Source organism: Mytilus edulis, chromosome 3 (genome assembly GCF_963676685.1).
Source record: "Mytilus edulis chromosome 3, xbMytEdul2.2, whole genome shotgun sequence".
NCBI lineage: Eukaryota > Metazoa > Mollusca > Bivalvia > Mytilida > Mytilidae > Mytilus > Mytilus edulis.
Genome location: NC_092346.1, coordinates 1,230,653 through 1,256,632, shown reverse-complemented (window position 1 = coordinate 1,256,632; position 25,980 = coordinate 1,230,653). Strand labels below are relative to the sequence as shown.

General features: G+C 31.3%; 2 protein-coding genes across 12 annotated transcripts in view; one reads left to right on the top strand and one right to left on the bottom strand.

The window, feature by feature from the left end:
• The first annotated feature begins 328 nt into the window (after nt 1-328).
• Nucleotides 329-7,518, top strand: LOC139514757 (iron-sulfur cluster assembly 2 homolog, mitochondrial-like). Its single transcript, XM_071304397.1, has 4 exons — nt 329-462; nt 5,765-5,867; nt 6,508-6,626; nt 7,276-7,518. Exons 1-4 carry the CDS (start codon nt 389-391, stop codon nt 7,448-7,450), a joined length of 471 nt encoding a protein of 156 aa, XP_071160498.1. The 5' UTR covers nt 329-388; the 3' UTR covers nt 7,451-7,518.
• Nucleotides 7,519-10,212: 2,694 nt separating this feature from the next.
• LOC139515599 (centrosomal protein of 128 kDa-like) overlaps nt 10,213-25,980 on the bottom strand; it is a 32,268-nt gene continuing 16,500 nt past the window's right edge. For 4 of the 11 annotated variants that reach the window (XM_071305211.1, XM_071305212.1, XM_071305210.1 and 1 more), the window contains 18 exons: nt 25,704-25,969; nt 25,189-25,363; nt 23,407-23,526; nt 22,990-23,121; nt 22,351-22,425; nt 21,244-21,330; nt 20,681-20,827; nt 20,114-20,211; nt 19,534-19,600; nt 17,655-17,683; nt 17,155-17,224; nt 16,550-16,627; nt 16,133-16,183; nt 15,400-15,571; nt 14,929-14,978; nt 14,573-14,689; nt 12,764-12,871; nt 10,213-12,415 (listed from right to left, as the gene is read on the bottom strand). In XM_071305211.1, the coding sequence (XP_071161312.1) occupies nt 12,266-12,415; nt 12,764-12,871; nt 14,573-14,689; nt 14,929-14,978; nt 15,400-15,571; nt 16,133-16,183; nt 16,550-16,627; nt 17,155-17,224; nt 17,655-17,683; nt 19,534-19,600; nt 20,114-20,211; nt 20,681-20,827; nt 21,244-21,330; nt 22,351-22,425; nt 22,990-23,121; nt 23,407-23,526; nt 25,189-25,363; nt 25,704-25,969 (1,992 nt within the window). In that variant the 3' untranslated portion in view covers nt 10,213-12,265. Of the gene's footprint in view, nt 12,416-12,763; nt 12,872-14,572; nt 14,690-14,928; nt 14,979-15,399; nt 15,572-16,132; nt 16,184-16,549; nt 16,628-17,154; nt 17,225-17,654; nt 17,684-18,960; nt 19,027-19,533; nt 19,601-20,113; nt 20,212-20,680; nt 20,828-21,243; nt 21,331-22,350; nt 22,426-22,989; nt 23,122-23,406; nt 23,527-25,188; nt 25,364-25,703; nt 25,970-25,980 lie in introns of all 11 variants that reach the window. The other 7 variants (XM_071305207.1, XM_071305205.1, XM_071305204.1 and 4 more) reach the window with 3 other exon arrangements.

Sequence of the window (25,980 nt, the reverse complement as noted above, 5' to 3'; positions counted from 1 at the left end):
TTTTACTTGTGTATGTTTTTATTGGGATATGAAATATATCTGATATGACTTAGTAGATCCTGAGACTACTATAAAAATGTGTTATAGTACTCTCAGGTAGATCGTTAGATTTTTACTTGTGTATGTTTTAATAGGATATGGATTTCTATGGCTTTCATTTTAAAAATGTGTTTGGTGTTTGTTTGCATTCATGTAATTTGTCACAAACTTATATATGTTTAGAGTTAGTTAGTTTATATGACAAACTTTTTGAATAATTTGACTGATCATATATAAAATTTATGACCGTTATGTTCCTGTGTTGTATGCATCACTGTCTTTCGGTATTAAGCCTAAGTAAGAGCTAAAGGGATACAACTCTTGATGGAATGAAGTAAACAAAAACGAAATGACATCTCTTCTGAAAAAAGTGTCATATACGGCTTTCTGCGCAATTAGAAGACAAAATCTTACAAAATACAAGTATAAACAAGAACCTCATAACATCTTGAAGTTTAAAATGTTGCCTTGCTTTTATATATGACATTTTAGCTTATGCAACATTTTAAACTAACAATTTAACAATTTTCAACTTGAAAGACTTAGTAAACATGTTCCCTATGATTCAGTATGATATGATCTTTCTAATTTTAATGCCAAATAAGAGTTTTCCCCCAATTTCCTGGTCCACTGAACATAGAAAATGATAGTGTGAATGGGCCATCTGTGTACATGTACCATGAACGAATCCGGGTCCGTTCGCGCCCATTCACGTTCGCACCCACTCATGTTCGCCCCCTTTCACTTTCGCACCCAAAGTCCGTTCGCACCCTACATGTTCGCGCCCAATTTCAACTTTGTAATCAAGTAGTATTCTTATAAGTATTATTGTTTTCATTGTCTGAAAATAAAGTGATACAGCATTTTTTTGTGTTGAATAAATCTTAATCATGTTTTGGATAGTGTATTTAAAAAAAAAAAAATATTCCTTTCTATTTCTAAATAAAGTGGGATTCTGTCAACGTTTTATTTTGTGTTGAATAACTCTTTATCATGTTTTGGTTAGTGTATTACTATAACATGTATAACTTTGTTTCATATTGACTTGTTTCAAAATGAAGTGAGATTCTGACTACGTTTTTTTTTTTTTTTTGAGTCTTGAATAAATTTTATCATGTTTTGGTTATAATAGTGTATTGCTATATTTTATTGTTTCTTTGTTTCAGCATGTTCAGATCAAAGGGACCAAGCTGTTAAAAACAATTATCTTTTGTGTTTTTCATTTATAATCTTGAATCTTTTACTCATACCAAGCTATAAATACATTCATTATTTACACGAAAGCAATTAAAAACAACAATGATGATTTTCCAACTATTCAACTGGAATTTGAATTAAAATTGGGCGCGAACGTGTAGAGTGCGAACGTGCGAGGTGCAAACGTGTAGGGTGCGAAAGTATATTGGGCGTGAACGGACCTGATACCTACCATGAACACATTCTTATTCACCATGACGTCCATCTACATATTTTTTCTATAAAATTAGTTCTATGTCTAGATTATGTCTTCAAAAAAAATTTTTTTTTTTTAACTTGTACCTAAATGTTGCAGACCGTATGCATACTTTTTCAAAATACCCATATGGTCGGACCTTACGCATACGAAGAAAAGACATGAAAGTAAAAACATGGTATTCAGTTTGACTTTCACATTGGTATCACATCATCAATACATGGTATAAGTGTGAACCAATTGTCACTGGACATTAAGCCAGCAACAATCTATCAACCCACACTGGTATGAAGATATAAAAAAGAAGATGTAGTATCATTGCCAATGAGACAACTGTCCACAAGAGACCAAAATGACACAGAAATTAACAACTATAGGTCACCGTACAGCCTTCAACAATCATGACAATGAGAAAAGCCCATACCGCATAGTCAGCTATAAAAGGCCAGAAAAGATCTTTCAGTTATTACATGTGTGATTCTATGATGACTAGGCTCAGTTTAACAAACTTATACAATACAATACAATACAATATTTTTATTTTCAAATTTTAAAGGGCCCATTAAGAGCATAACATTAATTACAACTTATTACCTTAGAAAACTTGGCCTATAAGAAAGCTTAACCCCTTAAAATAAATAAGATTAACTTTGTTAGTTAGTGAGATGATGGTTGCATAATTTTAGATATTTCTTCTTCTTCTTCTTCCAAGTAAGGAACCGTATTCATCCTGAATGTTTTTGGTCCCGCGAAAAACTTGGCGCATTGCCGGGCAAGGCAGCAAGTCCTCTCAAAGTTATATACATTTAAAACATTCGCCAATTTACAATTAAAATTATGTACACTCTATGCTGTTCATTTCCTTCCAGAGCCTGCTTTCAGAGCAGCTCTGAAACCCTCTATCGAGTCGGCTGATGTTGTTTTAGCTGGTAGTTGATTCCAATCCCTGATGGTCTTTGGGAAGAATGACTGTCCATAGGTTTCAGATTTTGTTCTTTCTTGGTAAAAGCGGCCTATACCTCTGGTCCAGCTGTCATTGGATATTGTTGTCTATCTATATCAATAAGCCCATGCTGGATTTTAAATAGCATACATAGTCTGTTGGTTTTTCTACGTTCTTCCAGGCTTTTCCACTGTAATTGTTTAACCATGTGTGTTACACATCCAGGTGTTCGGTCTTAGTAGTTATTATGAACAAATCTTGCTGCTCTTTTTATACGACTGCAAAAATTTTAATTTTTCGTCGTATATTGCTATTACGTTGGCGTCGTCATCCTGCGTCGTCGTCCGAATACTTTTAGTTTTCGCACTCTAACTTTAGTAAAAGTGAATAGAAATCGATGAAATTTTCACGCAAGGTTTATGACCACAAAAGGAAGGTTGGGATTGATTTTGGGAGTTTTGGTCCCAACATTTTAAGAATTAGGGGCCAAAAAGGGCCCAAATAAGCATTTTCTTGGTTTTCGCACTATAACTTTAGTATAAGTAAATAGAAATCAGTGAAATTTAAACACAAGGTTTATGACCACAAAAGGAAGGTTGGGATTGATTTTGGGAGTTGAGGTCCCAACAGTTTAGGAATTAGGGGCCAAAAAGGGGCCCAAATAAGCATTATTCTTGGTTTTCGCACCATAACTTAAGTATAAGTAAATAGAAATCTATGAAATTTAAACACAAGGTTTATGACCATAAAAGTTTTGGTCCCAACAGTTTAGGAATAAGGGGCCCAAAAGGGTCCAAAATTGAACTTTGTTTGATTTCATCAAAAATTGAATAATTGGGGTTCTTTGATATACTAAATCTAACTGTGTATGTAGATTCTTAATTTTTGGTCCTGTTTTCAAATTGGTCTACATTAAAGTCCAAAGGGTCCAAAATTAAACTAAATTTGATTTTAACAAAAATTGAATTATTGGGCTTTTTTGATATGCTGAATCTAAACATGTACTTAGATTTTTGTTTATGGGCCCAGTTTTCAAGTTGTTTCAAATCAGGATCCAAAATTATTAGGGCCCCGCCAAAGGCGGGTCCCCTATAGTGATCAGTCTGTCCGTCCATAACACTTTGTGTCCGCTTCATATCTAGAGAACCATTATGATTTCATACTTTATACTTTACATGTTTATTAACCACCACCAGAGGGTGTGTCATGATATATGTACAACTTCCTAGGTCAAAGGTCAAGGTAAAAAAACTTTGGTTTCAGTTGACAACCCTTTGTCCTGTTGTGAAGATCATGTCCGCTCTATATATTGAAAACCGATATGATTTCAAAGTTTATACTTGACATGTATATGAACCAACACCAGAGGGTGTGTCATAATTTATGAACGACTGCCTAGGGCAAAGTTCAAGGATCAAAAACTTTGGTTTCAGTTGACAACCCCATGTCCTATGGTAAAGATTGTGTCCGCTCTAGATCTTGAGAGCCGTTATCATTTCAAAGTTTATACTTGACATGTATATAAACCAACACCAAAGGGTGTGTCATAGTTTATGTGCAACTTCCTAGGTCAAAGGTCAAGGTCAAAAACTTTGATTTCAGTTGACAACCCCATGTCCTATGGTAAAGATCGTGTCCGCTCTATATCTTGAGAACCGTTATCATTTCAAAGTTTCTACTTGACATGTTTATAAACCAACACCAAAGGGTGTGTCATAATTTATGTACAACTTCCTAGGTCAAAGGTCAAGGTCAAAAACTTTGATTTCAGTTGACAAACCCATGTCCTATGGTAAAGATACAATTTTTTAATGCACATTATTCACAGCGGGGCCCACAGAGATGACTCCCATCTCAATGATATCTAGTCATTTTAAGTATTGTGCAATAGCAAGAAATTTTCAATTGCACAGTATTCAGCAATAGCAAGAAATCTTCAATTGCACAGTACTGTGCAATAGCAAGAAATTTTCAATTGCTCAGTATTGTGCAATATCAAGAAATCTTCAATTGCACAGTATTGTGCAATAGCAAATATTTTCAATTGCACAGTATTGCGCAATAGCCAGAAATATCTAATTGCACAATATTGTGCAATAGCAAGAAATTTTCAATTGATTGGAGTTATCTTTCTTTGTCCAGCATAGTAGTTGAGTCAACTTAAATCATTGTTTTATACAATATAAAATTGAGAAAGGAAATGGTGAATATGTCAAAGCGACAACCACCCGACCATAGAGCAAACAACAGCCGAAGGCAACCAATGGGTCTTCAATGTAGCGAGAATTCCCGCACCCGTAGGTGTCCTTCAGCTGGCCCCTAAAATATGCATAATAGTACAGTGATAATAATATACAATGTATATTCACTTTTACTACCAACTGATAAATTAAAACAATCTTTACCATTCAGTGGGGGGGGGGGGGTTAAATTTTTCTCATTTCAGATTTCATAAAAAAAAGAAAATTTCTTCAAACATTTTTTTGAGAGGATTAATATTCAACAGCAAAGTGAATTGCTCAAAGGCAAAAAAAATATTTTAAGTTCATTAGACCACATTCATTCTGTGTCAGAAACCTATGCTTTGTCAACTATTTAATCACAATCCAAATTTAGAGCTGTATCCATCTTGAATGTTGTGTCCATACTTGCCCAACTGTTCAGGGTTCAACCTCTGCGGTCGTATAAAGCTGCGCCCTGCGGAGCATCTGGTTTGAACTTGTTCCAATGATTTAATCTTTTTTTGGCTTGATGGATCCCAAACTGTGCAGGCATATTCCACTGAAGGTCTTACCATGGCTGTATATGCTGCTGCTTTTACTGGTTTTGTGCAGTCTTTTAGATTTCTTCGGATAAATCCCAATGTTTTATTTTCTTTGCCCACAATATTGTCAATGTGTCTATTCCAAGATAGGTTGTTGCTGATTGTTACGCCTAAGTATTTGCTTTCATCAACATTGTCTTGTGTATGTCCGTCGAGTTTATATGATGTATCTCTCACTTCTTTGTTCTTCTGAGTTATTTTTATAACTATGCATTTTTTGGCGTTAAAACTCATTTGCCATTTATTCTCCCATTCTTCCAATGATGTTAAGTCTTTTTGTAAAAGGTCGCTAAGAATGAGTCATAAACTCTTTCTCTATACATCCATATCTTCATTTCTATACATTGTATTAGTTTGTTGATTTGCACAGGCACTTAGAATAAGAAAAACTTACGCAGAAAGTGTCTGTTGTTCTGTGAGAATATGGAAACATCACCTTTTTTACTTTGAAAGTTAAAAGGAATATGATTTGATTATTTTACTTATGGTATTTTCTCATTTTCAGAAATTTGTCTGGAATAAGATATGCATCAACTAAGAATCAGACTGAACAAGTTGAGAGTGAATCATCGAGTGAAGCCCTCCGTCTTAGCCAAAGTGCAATAAATGTGAGTTTTTGATAATTTAAATAAATTGCAAAAAGTTATTTTGTTGTGGAGATGTATTTTACTAGTAAAATTAATGTGAGTTATTGATTTGGTTTCACATCATTTATTCTGCAATGTGTTTTTGATATTTGGTACTGTGTATATATATCAGTTTTAGTGGATTGCCAAAGTCTGCATACAAACTGATTTAAATTTATGGTTAACCTGTACCCATAGTAACCATGAATAATAATGAATCCACAGTAATCATCAGTTTTTATTTGTGTGTTAACAGGAAAAGTATAAAACATTTATACATCTATAGACATGATAGAGCAGAACATTTTGCACTTTTCAGAATACCTTCTTATTCATCCAAGTTTTCTGGTAGATTATATATATTATTCTTTATTCATCCAAGTTTTCTGGTAGACTATATAGTTTATTCTTTATTCCTCCAAGTTTTCTGGTAGACTATATAGTTTATTCTTTATTCCTCCAAGTTTTCTGGTAGACTATATAGTTTATTCTTTATTCCTCCAAGTTTTCTGGTAGACTATATAGTTTATTCTTTATTCATCCAAGTTTTTTTATGGTAGACTATATAGTTTATTCATCCAAGTTTTCTGGTAGACTATATAGTTTATTCTTTATTCTCCAGAGACTGAAGAGAATCCGTGAAGATGATGGCACTTTTCTTAGAGTTGTGGTAGAAGGTGGTGGCTGTTCTGGTTTTCAGACAAAGTTTGAGTTCGATACAAAAGTAGATAAAGATGATATGTAAGTTTTATAGTTAATGAAGTTAAAAGTAAATAGTATATCTTGGATAAGAAAGAAAAAAAATGTCTTCATGTTCTATGTTTAGAAAGATATAAATAGTTCAGTCAGGGGAGGTAAATAAGTATTATTTTATACATGTTTAAAATCCAAATCAAGATATTGAATTATCTCCCTTACAAATTATGAATTTAATTTAAAAGATGCACAAACAGTCAAAGTGTTTGAATATAGATTATACTTATGGTTTGAAGCTCATTTTTTTTTAAATAATAACACTGAAGTATGTACATTGACAATGAAAAAGGCATGTTTGTACATTAATATTGGATTAAATAAATAGTTCATGGGTAAGTGACAAAATAAAATATATGAACAGATGAAAATTTGATGTACACTACAAGATTTTGTTCATATTTTGAGGAAAAATATTATTTAGATATGCTTGAATCTAGAACGTAAGGAAAGGGGGCCATAATTGTCCAACATGGTTAAAATACAGGTGAGCACAACAATTGTTTTAGACAATTTTTTTTTTTTCAGATCCAGGAGTTTGGGGGTTGGTACTCCCTTCAAGCCCATCTGAATCTGTCACTAGATTGTAGTACATGTACCAAACACTGATAAAATGGCATGCTATTTCTTTTTTCAGTTTAATAGAGAAAGATGGAGTTAAAGTAGCAATAGACAATGATTCGTTGGAATTTGTTCGAGGTTCCACTGTAGATTTCCAGGAAGAACTGATCAGGAGTGCATTCGCTATAGTGAACAATCCACAGGCTGAGCAAGGGTGCTCATGTGGTGCCTCATTTGCTTTAAAATTGTGATATTTTATTGTTTTATTTTAATGTTTGTCTATTACCTTGTTGTTAGAAATAAATAACTTATTAATTTTGTTTGTGTAGGAAATTAAGATCTTCAGGACATACATTAACATATGATACAATGAAACTCCATTTGAAATTCTGTTGTAGAAAGCTTGACATAGGAATCTGGCCGCGAAATTAACACAGCTTGATATTTTGGAAGGTAGAAGAACTATATCCTTCATACTTTGTGTATATATGCATTATGTTTTGAAGTTTCCATCCGTCATATTTCCATTGTCCTTGACCTTATTTTCCTGGTTCAGTAACTACTTGAAAAAAGTTAAGATTTTCAGTATTCATAATTTCTCCCTTATTATGAGTTATAGAATAAATATATTTTGTATGTGCATACCTTGTAAGGTCCTCATGTTGTCAGACAGTTTTCACCTGACCTCAACGTCAAACTGGCAGGTGTCATGTCAATTTGACCTCATTTTCTTGGTTCAATGGTTTTAAGTTTAGTTTTTATATGACAGCAAACATTTTTGGGTTTGATAATGCTAAGATGTCATCGTCATTGTCTGTGTTGTCCACAGACACATTTCATTTTCAAACAATAACTTACATGACTTCAAAGTTTTAGTGAATGGATCTTCAAGAAATATTACAAGATGGTTCAATATCACAAAAGGATTGTTGGGATTGATTTTTGGGATTATGGTACCAACAGTTTAGGAATTAAGGACCAAAAAGGGGCCAATACGAAGCATTTAACAATAACTTGTGTGTAATTGTCAAGATCTCTCTGACTTTGTATTAGATGTTCCATATCACAAAGGGAAGGCTGGGATTAAGTTTTAGGGTAATTGCTGGAATCATTCAGGAGAAAAGGGCCAAAAACAAGCTAGTGGTGTAGTTTCTAGACAATAATTTGTGTTTAAGTGTATGGATCTCTAAAACTGTACTACAAGGTACCATACTACAAAGGGAAGTCTGGGATTGAGTTTGGGGGTTATTGATCCAAAGGGGTTCAAAAAGTTTGGGGGTATTTTTTTAAAGGGTTTCAAGATTTTTCAAATTTCAAAAAAAAAAAGTTTAAGTATTGCGCAATAGATTTAAAAAAAAAATAATGTTAAAAATTTGATAACAATCCAAATTCAGACAGTATCAAGCTTGAATATTGTGTCCAAATTTGCCCCAACTTTTCAGGGATTGACCTCTGCCGTCGATCAAGCTGCGCTCAGCGAAACGTTTTATTTTTGTGTTTTGGTCAGTTTTTCTAATACTTTGTGCAATATATGTCAACTATAATTTACGACATGCATATCAGTCTTGCATGTATCATTTGACCCCTCCTCATTTTTATGGTTCGTTGGTCATTAAGTGGTTTTTAGTTTTTTGGTGGCTGTTTTTATGTTACTACAAAGAATAAGTCAACCATATTTGGTATATGGAATTATTGTAAGGTGTATAAATCGTTTTTGCAATTATCATCTGACCATGACTTCATTTCCATGGTTCATTTGTCAATCTTAATTTTTTTTCTCAGTCACTATATGCAATGGGTCAACTCAATTTAAAACAGGTAATGATGGTAAGGTGAACATATCTGTCTGGTAGGGTTCTTCTGACCTTGACCTGAATTTCCTGGTTCATTGATCAATGAAAAATTTTTCCTGGTTCAGTTTCTTTCTTTTCGATACTATGTGCAATAGGTCAACTATATTTAAAGCATATTTGAGGTGGGGAATGATTGTAAGGTGTACATATACATGTATTTCTAGTTTGGTTTATCTGACCTTGACCTCATTTTCTTTGATCATTTTAAGCTTATGTGATATTTGAGGTAGAGCTTTATATTTAAAACTATCAACATAAAATGATTGGTAATAAAAGAAGGCAACACATTTCAGCGTGTGCACTCATGTTTAAAAATTGCAACTACCCCAAGTTTAAAAGGTGGTGATTGTGGAAAGAAAAAAAAATAACATTAATACCAGACTCCAAGGAAAATTCAAAAACAAAAAGTCCTTCATCAAAGGACAAATGCATTAAACATTTTTGCGCCTGTCCCAAGTCAGGAGCCTTTGGCCTTTGTTAGTCTTGTATGATTTTTAATTTTAGTTTCTTGTGTATAATTTGGAGTTTAGTATGACGTCCATTATCATTGAACTAGTATATATATTTGTTTAGGGGCCAGCTGATGGACGCCTCTGGGTGCGGGAGTTTATCGCATTGAAGACCTATTGGTGACCTCTGCTGTTGTCTGTTTTATGGTCGGGTTGTTGTCTCTTTGGCACATTCCCCATTTCCATTCTCAATTTTATTTAACAAAAAAACATATTCCAGACTTTTTTTGTTGTTGTACTGGTTCCTAGATATGATCTCTATGTATCTTCTCAAAGTGACAGAACTTGGGAATGTCACCAGTGTAACATCCTGGTCGCCTTGAATTCTGAGGAATACAGAATGTGAAGGTAGTGGTAGTGGAGAATTTTCTTATAAGTTTAAACTCTTAGAAGTATTGGGCATATTAACAATGAAAATATGCTGCACAGCCCTATATTCTGAACTTTGAAAAAAATAATAGTGCATATGAGATTTCCATTTTAGGATATAGGTAATTTAATCGAAACTTCGTAGTAAAAGTGATACAGTTTTAGCAGTAAAATGAGTTCCTATGTTTACTAGTCCTTTCAGTATTTTTGGTCGTTGGATACTGTATCATTAATATATACCTCGTATCTTTTCATTCATTGCGTTGGTAACAAATACAGTTATTTTATTTCATTTTTATTTCTCAGACTTGTAAAACACTCTCACATGTAAACATTCATAACATTGTAAACTTTTGTTCCTGTATGTATAATTACAACCTTTAGATATAAAATTATTATGTTCAGCTCTTTAACAACAGATATAAAAGCTTAATTAAATTCTCAATAGTGTTTTAAAAAAATATATCAATACTACTGTATTCCAAGCTAACATTTGTTGCCTAGCTAAAATCTTTCCTTTAAAAAATAGTTTTTAAAACATTTTAATTTTGAAGCTGATGTCTCTGTTAAATGTTACTTTTAAAAAAACATTGTGATTAGAATTTATTCATTTGAACTGACAATTAATATTCCATTAAAAAAAAATGAAATTAAAATACATTTTATTTAATAAATTACAGAAATTACTTTAAAATATTCTCATAAATTGTACAGAAATATATGTTATGAACCATAAACACTTGGACAACATTCATCCACCCTGATAAATAAATTAAATGCTGTATCTACCGTAAAAAATATAAAATATCCAGCACTAGGGGACAAGGCAATGTATACTTAATGTCTAACATTTAAAATCTACCATAAATAAAATCAAATATTATAAATAGTTATACGGTATTTGTTTGATTTTGTTCTTCATGTATGTTATTTTAAAAATCTAAATCATAAAAATTGTGTTATATATATATATACAATATCTACATAAATACAAAAACAAATACTGGTATGGTTCTACATGTATATATCACAGATAATGTTGCTAGATGTTAATGCATGCCCCTAAATCTTGACATGTTTACGAAACGAGGGCTTGGCAAAATATACCATTTTATTCTTTGTAAGGTTGAAGAAGAGATCAGATTTCTACTCTTGTGTTGTCTTGAGGAGACTTGTTGGAATTCTGGCATTTATTAGAATTCTGAATTTGCAAACAAAATTTCATTTTGGTTCTTAACAGACCTGCCAATTTTTTCTATACATGTGGGACTTTCCCCTATTAAGATACTCTTAAAAATCTTGCTTAATAAAACTAATTTCCTAAAACCAGGCATTTAAATGATATTTAAGCACAAATTTATCCAGACAAAGCAATAGTATATTAGATTAAACAATTATGATATGTTTATAAAGTGATGCAACAGGTTCTCATGCTTAAAATCCCCCATCATTATATTAAGTAGTTTTAAGGTCTGGGTATACTTGCCCTTCGAAATTGTCAAGATATAGAGGATGCAAATTAACACTAGCCTTAAATAAAACCATGTATGACCTACCAGATATCCTATCATGATTGTTAGGAACATAACAAACATCCTTGACTCAATCCAAACAAACAAACAATTTTATCAAAATAACATTCATTTCTTAATTTCTGTTTGTCACTTAACTTCGGGAAAAGGGAGATAAAAACCCTCAAGGCAATAATAAACAATATAACAAAGTATGGAAAACTGTCAAGTAGAAGAAATTCATTAATTTTAAATGTTGGAATGTAGAAAAAATCAATGGAATGAGATTTCTATAAATATTAAACTTTACAAACATTTATTAAAAAAAATTTCAAATATAAAAAATGCACTAACAACCATTAATACTATAATCAAAGTTCAAAGTTCATTTGCTATTATTGGAATGATGGGATACATTATATATAACAACAGAAAAAATGGACGGAATTACAAGGTAAAGTCATTTGACCTTTGTCAGAAACTACATGTTCTTTAGATTTCATATGGTACATGTATTTATATGATTATTTTCTGCATTCCTTGCGTCAGATTTCATATGAAAATATTCGTCTTCTTGGTCATGTGATACTTCACAATATTGGATGTGACAATTGGTTATAAAGTTTGGTTTAAGTGTATGACAAAACTTAACAGTTCCATCAACGTTTATCCACTGCAACATAAATGCAAAGTTGAAACAACCATCTATTTTCATACAATTACTCATAGTAATTAGCCTAAAAAATAAATAATGGCAAATACTTGACAATAAACAAGCTGCCATGGTCTCTATCAAGTTATATTGCTATCAATAAATAATATCACTAGACTAACGGGGACTTTGGTCGTAGAGGTGACTTGGCTCGACTGAGTGGAGATTTTGATCGGCTACGAGACGTATCCTGTATTCTGACTCTTTTCTTCTTAGGTGTGGCTTTCCGTAAATTGTGCATATTATTTTCTATTTCTGTTATCTAAAATATATTAAAAAAAGAATGTTCAAATAAATTAAATGGAGGTTTAACAGTAATTTTCATACAGCATTGTACAGACAGATATGGTTAATATTATAATAATTTTTTATACATTTCCACATTACATAAAGTTGTTAATTCATTTCTTTTTTTTTATTCAAAAATATATTCATATGCTAAATTCAATAAAGCTACATGTATTTATTTTTATAATTTAGAAAATCTTAATTTCATAAACTTTCCCCAAAGAAGAGTTGCAGAGTTGAATTCAATTGAATAACAAAAAATGTGCAACGGATACACATTCAAAATAAAACAGCTGCATTACAGAGATACCCATTCTCATACCTTTGCACCACAGAAGTTAGCTGACTGAATTTCATCTTGTAGTGCTCTCATTGTATCCTGTAACTTGAGGTATCTGTTCTCAATCCGGGCCTTCTCTTCTTGTACATGCTGGGGAAAATAAGAAAAATATGAATATTGTATCATGCTCTCTGGGTATTCACATAATAATAGGTAAATAATTGTAAATTTTATAAAAAATACACTTTCAGTTGAAGAAAAAAACCTTTGTTACTCTGATAAAATAATAGTAACAAAATGATGGTGCATATATTAATGTTTATTTGAACACAACTAAATAGATATAGGAAGATTAAGTATGAGTGCCAATGAGACAACTCTCCATCCAAATAACAATTTATATAAGTAAACCATTATAGGTCACGCAGGCCGAAACCCGGTTGAAATAGAACAAAAGAATCGAAGCTCTTTGTTAGAGAGGGCGATAAATGCTTACTGTAATGTGAACTACAGTAACAAAAAAAATAAAAGTTAATAGAAACAAATAAAATTACAATTTTCTTCTCAATTATGAAGTGTTCTATTATAAAAACACCATTTGCATAAGGTTTCAATTTATCTATTACATAGTTTAGCAGAACAATTAGATATCAAGTCGACGACATGGGTATCTATCAAGTTGGAGGTGGTAAATGCATAACCTCCGATTTAAAAAAAAAATTACCACGGACGGATAACATATCAATCTAATAGTTCAGTAATTTTCGTGTCTGCCCTTCCATTATGTGACTCAAGAAAAAATTCTAAAAAACTGAGTAACAAATGTATCGAAAAGAGAAAATCGAGTGCACCTTTTTATGTTAGGGCATGTTTGAGTTGAATATTTTGTCTAGAAAAAGTACAAAGCAAGAATATTTGATACATCATCTCTCTTCAGATTCTATCATTTTTATATATCAAACCTACAGGTTGACTTTATTACATATAAAAATCACAGTACTAAAAGATGAAATATATGGGTCAAGTGAAATACCTATCGAATGAATCATAAAAACAGAGTTGGTGTGTTCGAATAGCTATTTTTTTTAACTAAAAGTACTTGACGACAGTCTTTCAAGTTGCATGTTGAAAATGCATATCTTCGAAAAAAATATTTTTTTGTGTGTGATAATTAAAGGTTTATAGTCTTCAACCACTAAAAAAATCTAGTCTGCCCTTCCACGGAATATTTAATTAGAATTTTTTTAAATGTTTATGAATTTTCAAAAATTCCACCTGACAACCGATTAGACAATAGTTTTAAGTTGAATCAATGCAGACATGATCATTAACTGATGCTCATTAGCTAGTAGATAAATTTGTCTTTTAAAATACAACTTACATATAAGGATCGTAATGGTGCTATGCAGACAAATTTATCGGTAATCAAGAGCAAAATTCAGCGCGTCATCCCTACAATGGCTTCCATTTTTACGATTGTATAAATGAACTGGCGTTATGGGGAGATAATTTTGACGAAGTAGAATCCTGACTGCACAGTACGGCCTTCAACACATATTCTATCAAATATTACATTTATGTGTCTATTAAAATACTTGAAAACAAATTTGAGGGTCATACTAAATTAATTTGTATTTCTCTGTGTACTTGATGGCTTGTGAAATGCCTTGATTAAAAAGTACTTTCAATCAGAAGCACTTTAATTCTAATCTGACTTGTAAGGTTTCTGATCAATTTTCAAAACATAAATTCCTAGAGAGCAGTTGTATGTGACCTTCCAACTGAGCTTTACCACCTAAAATATTCAAAATCTATGTCACACACAACGTTGCATTATAATTTATTACTTACCTTCAAATCGTCCATTTCATCAATGATGTGTTTTTTATCCATCACATGAGATCGTATAATTTCTTCTTCTCGTATTTTACGAAGTTCTATTTCATCTGTTAGATCTAATATATGATCCTGTAACAATGAAAAATATATCGTAAAAAATCAAACAACAAAACTCATATAATGGAGAATTCAATGAGGATTAAAAGTATTTTTAAACACTTTTGGTTTTAGAAGAATAAAAATCACTTCAATTGTTCAAATGAACAAAAAAAATATAAAAACAAACAACTTAAAAAAAGGAAAGTATTCCAGAATCCATGTAAAAAGCTGCTTTTCCTTTCAATATATTTTTTCTTTAGATTACATACCTTTAAGTTTTCTACAGCACTTTGACTATCAAATTCTCTCTTGGATAATTCTGTAAACATAAAAAAGCAGGTGTTAAATTTTCTGTGTATGTGAATTATACAAGGCAGTCCGTTATGAATGGGGAAAATCCAACAGATTCATGGTAAAAAAAAATATTATTTGAAGGTAAAACTTGAAAAGTCATAGCAAATAGATCTTCCTTGGTTTTTACAATTGTAAAGAAACCCTAAAAAACCTGTTATCAAATTTTTATTGAAATTATTTTCATCAAGTATTCATAGAAAATCTCTCCAATTATTTCAACTTAAATTTCAAGTAAAAGAAAAAAAATATTTAAACTTTAAAACCAATTGGTGTTGTAAAAAAAAAATCATCTTTTTTCATTTATAAAGGTTTCTGTGCATTTCTGACAAAATCATTAATCGGTATGCACATTTCAGTATGCACCTTTTGGGGTTAACTACACCTACCATGTTTGACTACAGATAATTCATCCAGGACATCTTCACGCTTGGCTAGTTCTGACAGTAAATACTGTCGATCATTCTCGTTAGCATTAATGGCCTCACGTAAATCATTCCGTAACTTTTGTTCTCTCGTTAATCTATTCCTCATGTCACTTCTTAACCATTTCATTTTAGTCTGAAAGTTAAATATATAGAAATCTGATCAATTTTAAAACATCTTATTAGGTTGCACATAGTGATTTTTTTTTTCAGGGCCAAATTCTCCTTTTGCCATCGACTTTCCACAGTACAAAAACACAAAGAACAAATAACAAAAAAAGGATTACTGATTTCAATCTATAAATACAATGAAGAAAATGCATGCACGGCATATCAACAACTGATCATAAGATAGAAGTGAATTACTTCCCCTTAATCTGTTATTACTTCGCAAATACTAAAATAACATTTAAAACAATTATGTGTCCATAGTACATGGATGCCCCACTTACAGTTTCATTTTCTGTGTTCAGTGGACAGAAAAATGGGGCAAAAGTTCTAATTTGGTAAAATCATATCATAGGAAACATGTGTACTAAGTTTCAAGTTGATTGGACTTCAACGTCATTAAAAACTACCTTGACATAAAACTTTAACCTGTAACAGGACAGACTGACAAAGGAACATACAGAAGGATAAACATGATGTCCCTAGCTATATCGTTTAGGCATAAAATTTGACCACATGTTTAACATACCTTTGCTTCAGCAATAGTTGCATTTGGTCCATCTGTTGATGTGGCTACAGGCTAAAAAATAAAAAGAATCAATTGTTAATCAAAGATGTGTTTTGCTTATGTTACTGAAAGAGTGATATATTAGTATTTTCTTGTTTCCTTATCTTTTTTGTTTCTGTTGTAAGTTTGTCATTTGTGCACATTTGCTAACTATTTTTAAACCGTCCCACCCCGTACACTGTATGTAGGCAAGACAAACAGTTATTGTTCAAATTTCAACAATTCTTCATTAAAAGGAAAGTAACTTTACAAAATTAAGAAGAAAAAAATCAATTGCTATAGTTTTCATCTTTGTTTTTACCCAAATCAAGCTGCCATTATGCTATAACCACTATAGGACACCAGCACATCAGAATCTATAAAGTAAACCTAACTCACCTGATATGGATTTCTAGTGCCAACAGCTGTAATCTCCATTAATGAATCAATTTCTGCCACCATGTCATGCAATAAACCCTGAAAACAAGGTCAAAAATCAATATTTGTATTTCACAAATGTACTACAAAACAAATACTTTAAACTAAAGTGAGCATTAAATAAAAGTAGATATGGTATGATCTTTAAAGACACAACTTTTCACCAGAGACTAAAGAACAAGAGTGTAAAGATTGTTAATCATCTATTAATTGTCCAAAGTACCGGAGACTATCCCCTGTTTTGGTTGGGTTCCTGAGACTATCCCCTGTTTTTGGTTGGGTTCCTGAGACTATCCCCTGTTTTGGTTGGGTTCCTGAGACTATCCCCTGTTTTGGTTGGGTTCCTGATGTTCTGTTTTTAGTTTTCTGTGTTGTGTTTTGTATTATGTTGTTTGTTTTTTTGTTTTTTTTTGGTCTTTTTCTTTTTTTGTCAATAGTTAGTTTGAATATCACTTTGATATCTTTCATTTCTCTTTGTCAGAAATTTTTTAATCAGTTTAAACTTTCATGAAAATAACATTTTTTTTTTTCAATTTTCATTTTTTGTCATTTAATATCATATTTACCTCGAAATTTGCCTGGAATCTCTTAGCATCATTCTGTACTGAAAACAATTCTTCCTCCACTCTTTTCACCCTGTATAAACAATATAAGTTTTCAAATAAGTTAATCATTTGTTATATAAATCATCATGTGTAAAATAATACAAATGTGCATGATGACATGTCTCACTTGATTTACTTATCATGATTGAGTTGTATGTTGAAAGTTTTAAAGTAAACAAAAGTTGTCCTTCAGGTAACACATAAACAAAACATTATAAATAAATCGTGAAACCAGAGATCAAGGTCAGATTTTTGAAACCTGTTGGATTATTATCTAAATCTTAATTTTAATAAATACTGTTTAATTTACCGTTTTTTGTTTGTCTTTTTTTTATTTTTTTATCAATGTTTAAGTATTCTTCGAAAAATAATCATAGAAAGTTGTATATCATGAGTTATGATACCTCTATTGTAAAATATTTTCTTTATATTTACTCTGAAATCAAATACAAGTAATTTACCTTGAAATGTCACTTTCTGCCATTTGAGTCTGAAAAGAAGAGAAACATAATTTTATATGGCTTTTAAAGAATATACATCAGTCTTAATCAAAAATGAAAAAAAGAAACAATATTTACAATTCAAAACATTTATGGATCTCAGACACAAGATAACATATAAATTTTAAGGGAAAACAAATCCCATCTTCTATTACTTACATATTCCACTGTTCTCAGTTTAATTATTTTAATTTACTTGAGGGTCTGGATGGCTTTACAGAATGAAGAATAGTGGGCAAAAATAAAAAATAAAGGGTGTTAAAATTGAAGAGAAGAGAATAATTGGCCATATACAGGAAGAAAAAATGGCAGAAAAAAATTTAGAATACAGAAATTTAGACCCCCATCCTCCATCCAAACCCTCTAAACATCCATTCAACTATTTTTGAACAGCCCTAATCATGGTGTTCATTATACAGCAGGAAAAATAAAAATTGAACAAACTGCATACCTATACCGTCTCAGCTTTAGCTGACTAACAAATATTTATGAAGTGTTGCCACACATGACCATTAACGAATGCATTTTCTATTCCACAATATTGAGCTAATCTTATGATAAAGTGTGTTGTCAAACATGTGCATGAACAAAGCATTTCCTTTCCCACAATTATGTGTGAACCTTGTACCATTTCTTTGCATAGCGTTTATATGGTTTCACACAATGAATTCTAAACTGAGATCATCATCGCTCATCCATATATGACAGACATTTTTTTCTAAATTCATAGAAGAAAAGGCTCTTCCAATTAAATGAATGTGGGAGTAAGATAAAAAAAAAAAGGACTTCCAAAATCCTCCCTCAGCCAACAAACCATCTTTCAGTGATTTCACATATATCAAATGGACATTCAACACCAAATGGCCCATGTCCAAAATAAACAGTCCATCCCTTCCCTCCCACATTCATTTAATGGACAAGTCTGAACTATAATTCTATTCTACATTAAAACTGACTTTACTAGCAACACTATTTATTCTTTTATCTGTAATTGCCACTACTTCCAAAATTCAATACACTGCTTTCTATTGGTGTATTGTTCTCTTTAACTTTTTATCAAATTAGATTAAAAAATAACAAACTACATGAACATGAATCACATGTCACATCAATCAGTCATGCAGACTCTAAACATGCAGTTATTTTGCCGCCATTTTATTTTATTTCTTCAATCGTTATTAGTAATGACTGTTGCTATGACAACAAGGATGATGGGATGATGATGCAACAAAGCAGACGACAGCACTAAAATATGGTTTATACTGACTAGGCATCCTCGTTTCCGCCGGGGACGGAGATGTGGCGACATTGTAAGTTTACCAGAATTACTTCCCTAAAATTCACAAAACTTAACTCATGTATATACTACTAAAGATAAGGCCAAGAAATCATTTTCCTTTAAACTCTAATGCATTTTGTTTTAAAGAATAAAGAAAATTTGATTTACATTAAATGCTTTTCAAAAATTGAAAGTTGAATGATAAAAATGACTATACACAACCTATAACAATGAAAATAACTGTTTCTTGCAGTTTTTTACATTTTCATTTATCATATCAATATTTTTTTTTAATTTAATATGTAATTAGGATGAAAATATAACTGAATAAAATAAAAAGACCAACATATCTTCCATTAATAAAAAAAAAATATTGTCACTTAAAAAAGATATTTATTGTCCAAAAACTCAATGCACAAACTGATGGAAAAAAACAATGAAAGGAAAAAGCAAACTAAGCAAGTTTTACATTTAATATTTCATTTTCACTTTATTTATTTTTTCCTAGCAATATGATAAGATGATATTGACTGGTATACACACACTATGATATAAACTTACCTGGGTTTCATATTCTTGACGAATCTTCTCTAATTTTCTCATCAATCGGCCATTCTCCTCTTCATATCTATTAAATATATATTAAAAAAATACTAAAATTTTATGACCACCAATCATTTCCTCTAATTTCTGAAATAACAGCTAATTCAAGATTTGTATTTAACACTTGTATAATACCCAAATTTTCTTATAAATTTATTCTAATATCTAGTTAATCAACTTTTACTTAATGATGCGATGATGATGATGTAGCCTGTTCTATTTAAGGGGATAAACCTTGGTTCAGGGAGATAACTCTCCAAATCAGTTATGCGTTTGTAAAATATAAGATTCATCAATGTATTTTCAACATTTACCTGAAACAGATTGGAAATAATCTGTATAGCCTGGAAGCTTAGAATATATTCATGAAAATGGTTGACACAAACGTACTGATGATTTTAAGAGTTGTTTTCTTAACATGGTATCCAGGGAAGGTACCTTGAAAATGAGGTAACCAGTCCCTGAGTTCCTCCAATACTATGTATGGAACAGCCCTAATTTGAATCCTAAACAATAGTGTGTATATTAGTATACTAACCTGACCATTTCTATGGTTAGTTTCTCACTTTCCAGACGATTCTTCTCTTCATTTCTCTTTGAGATTTTATGTGCAGATTTTTCTTCTGATAGCTCCATCTATCAAATAGTGAAAATTTGGTTCAACTTATGTATGGTCAAAATCATTTGTATATGGAAATATCTAATTCAGTCATATTCTGTTTTGCACATCCATTTTCTTTTTATGTTTTGTTATTAAAAGACCTTTTTTTTATTTTCTAATACTGTGGATTCAGCCTTATTTGTTACTATACATATACTCTATGTTGGTCACATGAAGCAAACTGGTTCACAAGACTAATACAATGTTTAGAAATTCCAACTGAACTGATCAGTTTTCAGAAAATTGACAATTTTCCAGCTAGCAAAAATTAGTTAGTTTTTAGTATTTCAAAATGATAACATTACTTTGTAGATCTTATTAAAATTTTCCCAAAACAAGAAGATTTGCACTCAAGTATACCTACCCCACTCATTACTAAACATTGAGGAAAAACTCAAGGTCAGTGGGTATAAAAAAACAAGCAAACCCCCTGATTTACTTTACCTTCAATGTTTGTATCGTAGCTTCATACTCAGCATGACCTCTCTTCATCTTCCTCTGAATATCCTGCATAACATGTGCTTCACGAACTTTAACCTCACTCAGTTCTTGTTTGACAGACTCTATTTGTTCTTGGTGATTTTCTCTTTCCTAGAAATAATAAATAAACAGTTGACACCAGAGACATGTCCTGTTGAAGTTTAAATAGTAACTCTTGATCTTTAACACATAAAATATGCAAAGATTCAAAGTCAGTGAACCATGACTGTAGGGCCATATTCCCTTCATGGAAACAAAATGTGCATATGTTGACAATATTGCTGCCACTTGTGGAAACAGCAAGCTAAAGTCATGCCTCAACAATTTGGTGTACATGAGCAAAAGCCTAATGCTTAAATATATTTACTTTTAATACATTTAAGTTTCACAAGTATGAAGTAACAGCTGAATCATATCGAAAATAAGTTACATGGATGTGAGGGTATGTCAAGGGGTTTAAATGCAACTTCACTTTACATGAACAAATATATATTATGATTTCCTTTCAACTCTTCCAATTGTTTTACCTCATGCAGTTGTCTCTGGTAAAGTTTAGCCTCGTCTCTGGCTGCCTTCTCTCTATGCTGCATCTCTATATAATTCTGTTTCAAATCCTATAAAAGTCAAGTTTATCTATGATTGTATGAACATGATAATTACCAATTGATTTTAAATTAAGATAACAAATATTAAAGTGATTTACTGTTAAATGATTGAAGTCGTGATTATGATAATATTATCATTTTATGAATAAGAGTTGATTTAATTTATAAAACAAAATTACTGAAAATGTGAATGTAAATTAATTAAATTTTATGAAATTATATATTTAGACAGCTTTTGAAAGAAAAAAAAAATCAAAATAATGTTTGTGTGATAACAAGAAATATAAACATAAGGAAAGAAAGCATATATAAAGAGTGGAGAAATAAAAAAATATAGTTTATGCACTTGAAAATTGAAGGATTTTTTCCCCTGAATACAGACATTGATAACACGAGCAAGCAACTCTACATGAAAAGAAAACAGTTTCAAAGAGTATATACTGTCCAAAACAAACAGATTTGTTAGTGAAAATTCAAAATAATGACATCATGCAAAGGTAATACCAAGAAATCTAAATAAAAACAACAGAAATAACGAATATTAGACGAAAATTCTGATTATAACAGGAATAAAACATGCAGGGTTTTCTACTATATACTAATTAGCATGCTAAAAAAAATAAGACAAGTCAAACTATATTGATTTCTTAACCATATAATCTGCTTTTTGTTCATGCTCTAAAATTTCCATGAATCATAGGCATGATTTGTCCAAAAGAAATTTTGGGTCTTGTGTAGGAGCTAAGAAATAATGAACTTCCTTGACCACCAAATATTCTAATTAATTGTTACATTGTGATATTGGATTGATTGATTAATTGATTTTTGTTGTTTTAACACCACTTTTTGGGCTATTTTGTGGTGGCCAGTTTTTATTGGTGGAGAAAGCAGAAGTACCAAGAGAAAAACACTGAATTTTGGAAAATTGATTGTGATATGGGAATAGCCATCTTTATTTTCTATGATGAATTTTTCAATACAGTTTGAACGTGTCTTGACTACGTATGCTGCGAGTTTTGCAGCACATACATGTAATTTTCCATTAGATTCTGACAACTTAGCCGCTATCTCTGCCTTTATAGAACTCAATTCTTTTATTTCATGCTGAAAATGAATCAGTTTTAATATTAAGCTTTCATTCTGAAAATTGTTAATTTTAATTGCTAGAAATGTGAAGACTGAACGTAAGCAATAACAAAACAAATGCCTTGAGTCTTTGTGAATTGTGAAAATGAATATGAAATTACAGATTATTCCCCTTCAATTTCTTTCAATTCACAAATTTTATTTAACAGTTGCCATGGAAATGTGAACAACTAACAGTGAAACAATACCACAACAATACTATGTGACTTTGTGAATTGTGAAAATGAAACTAGTTTTAACTCCATTATTTTCTGTTTCAATTTTTGTTTGAAATGTATCAAATGTTTAGTTTTATTTAGTCATGTGAAATGTGAAATATTTAGTCAAACAGTGAAAAAAAAATATCAATGTGTGTATTTGTGAATTCTGTTTGTGACCATGTTTTAAAAACTTTGAATTTAGCATGCCACCATTTACTCATTCTTTTTTTTTATTATAAATTTTGAGTGAAAAGTGATTGTGTAGACCTTCTAGCCAAATTCAAATCAAACAATGCTATTTCCATAGTAACAGACTATATACCTGTAGTTGATTGGCCTGATCCTGGGCCAATAAATGTGCTGCCTCTAGAGAAGACATTCTGTCTTCTATTCTATTTCTTTCTTCTGTTACAGTTGCTAACTTGGCAGCATTGTTGTTTAATTCATTCTCCATCTAATAATGTGAAAATACATGCATATTTGTATATGATAGATAAATATTATTTTAAGGCAGGATGACACTATTAAATAAAGTGTCTATATACCTCAAGTTAATAATAAAATGTCATCAAAGATAAAAAAAAAAAAAATTTCATTCATATATTATGGTCATACCATATATTTCAATTATGCATTTGAACTATGAAAATATATATTTCCAAATCATTCATAAATTTCCTACTACACATGCAAACATGATGTACAATGATAATATTCTACAAACAGAAACTATATTTACCCTTTCAACAATTGTTCTGGAGTCTCTGACCTCCCTGTCCATATCTATTCTTACAGATTTAAGTTCATTAAGTTCCACGTCTTTGACTCTGATTTGTTCATCCTGAGCAGCTCGTACAGCCTGGAAAAAATCAAATAACTTAACTGATTACTTTTATACTTGAAATACAGTGTCAATTCTAATGCATTTGTAATGCACCAGATGAGAATTTGACAATTCATGTCACTTAGAACAACATATAATGAGAGCACAACATATGTATCCTATATTTGCTGAAATGTTTTCTTTATTTCAATGTCTAAACTAATTATGCTTAAAATGAAAACTGTTACATATCTACTGGAATTTGATAAATGAAAAAAATATATTTTCATTGCAGCAATGCAGTCCCAACCCCCACATAAAAGTGAGAGATTAATTTTAATACTATGTTTTGCAAAGATGTTTTGATGGAAAAACTAGAAATGCCAATTTTTGTTAGTTACCGTGATTTATATCTATGTATTAAACTTATGAGATTTGAACAGTGGTGAACTATTACTATCTCTAAATCCAATACTATGGAACAGTGGTGAACTATTATTGTCTCTTAATCCAATACTATGGAACAGTGGTGAACTATTATTGTCTCTCAATTCAATACTATGGAACAGTGGTGAACTATTATTGTCTCTCAATCCAATACTATGGAACAGTGGTGAACTATTATTGTCTCTCAATCCAATACTATGGAACAGTGGTGAACTATTATTGTCTCTCAATTCAATACTATGGAACAGTGGTGAACTATTATTGTCTCTCAATCCAATACTATGGAACAGTGGTGAACTATTATTGTCTCTCAATTCCATACTATGGAACAGTGGTGAACTATTATTGTCTCTCAATTCCATACTATGGAACAGTGGTGAACTATTATTGTCTCTAAATCCAATACTATGGAACAGTGGTGAACTATTATTGTCTCTCAATTCAATACTATGGAACAGTGGTGAACTATTATTGTCTCTCAATTCCATACTATGGAACAGTGGTGAACTATTATTGTCTCTCAATTCCATACTATGGAACAGTGGTGAACTATTATTGTCTCTCAATTCCATACTATGGAACAGTGGTGAACTATTATTGTCTCTCAATTCCATACTATGGAACAGTGGTGAACTATTATTGTCTCTCAATTCCATACTATGGAACAGTGGTGAACTATTATTGTCTCTAAATTCCATACTATGGAACAGTGGTGAACTATTATTGTCTCTAAATTCAATACTATGGAACAGTGGTGAACTATTATTGTCTCTAAATTCAATACTATGGAACAGTGGTGAACTAAACTATTATTGTCTCTAAATTCAATACTATAGAACAGTGGTGAACTATTATTGTCTCTAAATTCAATACTGTGGAACAGTGGTGAACTATTATTGTCTCTAAATTCAATACTATGGAACAGTGGTAAACTATTATTGTCCAGTGGTGAACTATTATTGTCCAGTGGAGAACTATTATTGTCCAGTGGTGAACTATTATTGTCCAGTGGTGAACTATTATTGTCTCTAAATTCAATACTATGGAACTAATTTTTACAGGTTTCATGTGTATAGGTGAACACAAATTGAAAGGTTCAATGTAATAACAAATTTCCGTAATCTTATATGCAGTTTTTTCCAAAACCAAATCCAGATTCTAATACCCACAAAAATCTTTTATTTTTCTTGGTGTTCATCCACTCAAATTGATACCCACGATAACAATGAAGTATTCTTGCTTACAACTTACCAATGCATCCCCTAGCTCTCGTTTCATATTTTCCATCTGCATCCCATTATGATGAAGCTGGTGGCGATGACTTTCCAGATCTTTGACTAGCTGTTCATTTCTCTGTATTAACTGATTAGCACCATGTTTATGTCTGTCAACTTCACGCTCTAATTGTTTTACTTTCATTTTCCATCTAAAAATAGAACAAGTACAGATTAGTTTCATTTTCCATCTAAAATTTGATCAAGTTAAGATTACAATCATTTTCATTTTTGTTAGTTTCATAATTAAGTTATTACCATTTTCCTAAAAAAAAAAAAAAAAGGAAACACATTTTAAAATCCATACTTATTCCTGTTAATTCTTGGCTCCAAATGATTTTGCCTTCTTTTAGCAGAGAAAAAACCACAGAAAACTGACTAATTATCGCTATGCCAATAAAGTCATGTTCCAGATATTTACTCCCTATTTTTTAACAAACGCTCACAAATGTTATTTTTTCTGGAATATTCAATATATATAATTCTACTTACTGTCTGACAGTTTCCTGAGCTCGAGCTTTGAATTCATCTTTCTTTTTCTCCGACTCATGTAAAGATAACTGTGTATTACGCAATTCATTAGTTGTTTTTTCTAAGTCTTTAGTAACTTCTTTCACTTTATTAGAAGTATCGTCATAATTAGTTTGTAACTGATTCTTCTGCCGATCAGAAGCTTCAAACTTGTCTGACATTTCTTTTAATTGTGTAATAAGCTTGGCAGCCTGTTTTTCTCTGTTATCTAAATCCTTCGTCAAAGTCTACAAAAAAT

Bases quoted from the DNA above. Each gene is read 5' to 3' on its own strand.
- LOC139514757 (XM_071304397.1), top strand. From the start codon at position 389: ATGACATCTCTTCTGAAAAAAGTGTCATATACGGCTTTCTGCGCAATT. The intron at 463-5,764 runs GTATAAACAAGA...TCTCATTTTCAG, and splicing joins CAAAATCTTACAAAATACAA to AAATTTGTCTGGAATAAGAT. The intron at 5,868-6,507 runs GTGAGTTTTTGA...TTTATTCTCCAG, and splicing joins TTAGCCAAAGTGCAATAAAT to AGACTGAAGAGAATCCGTGA.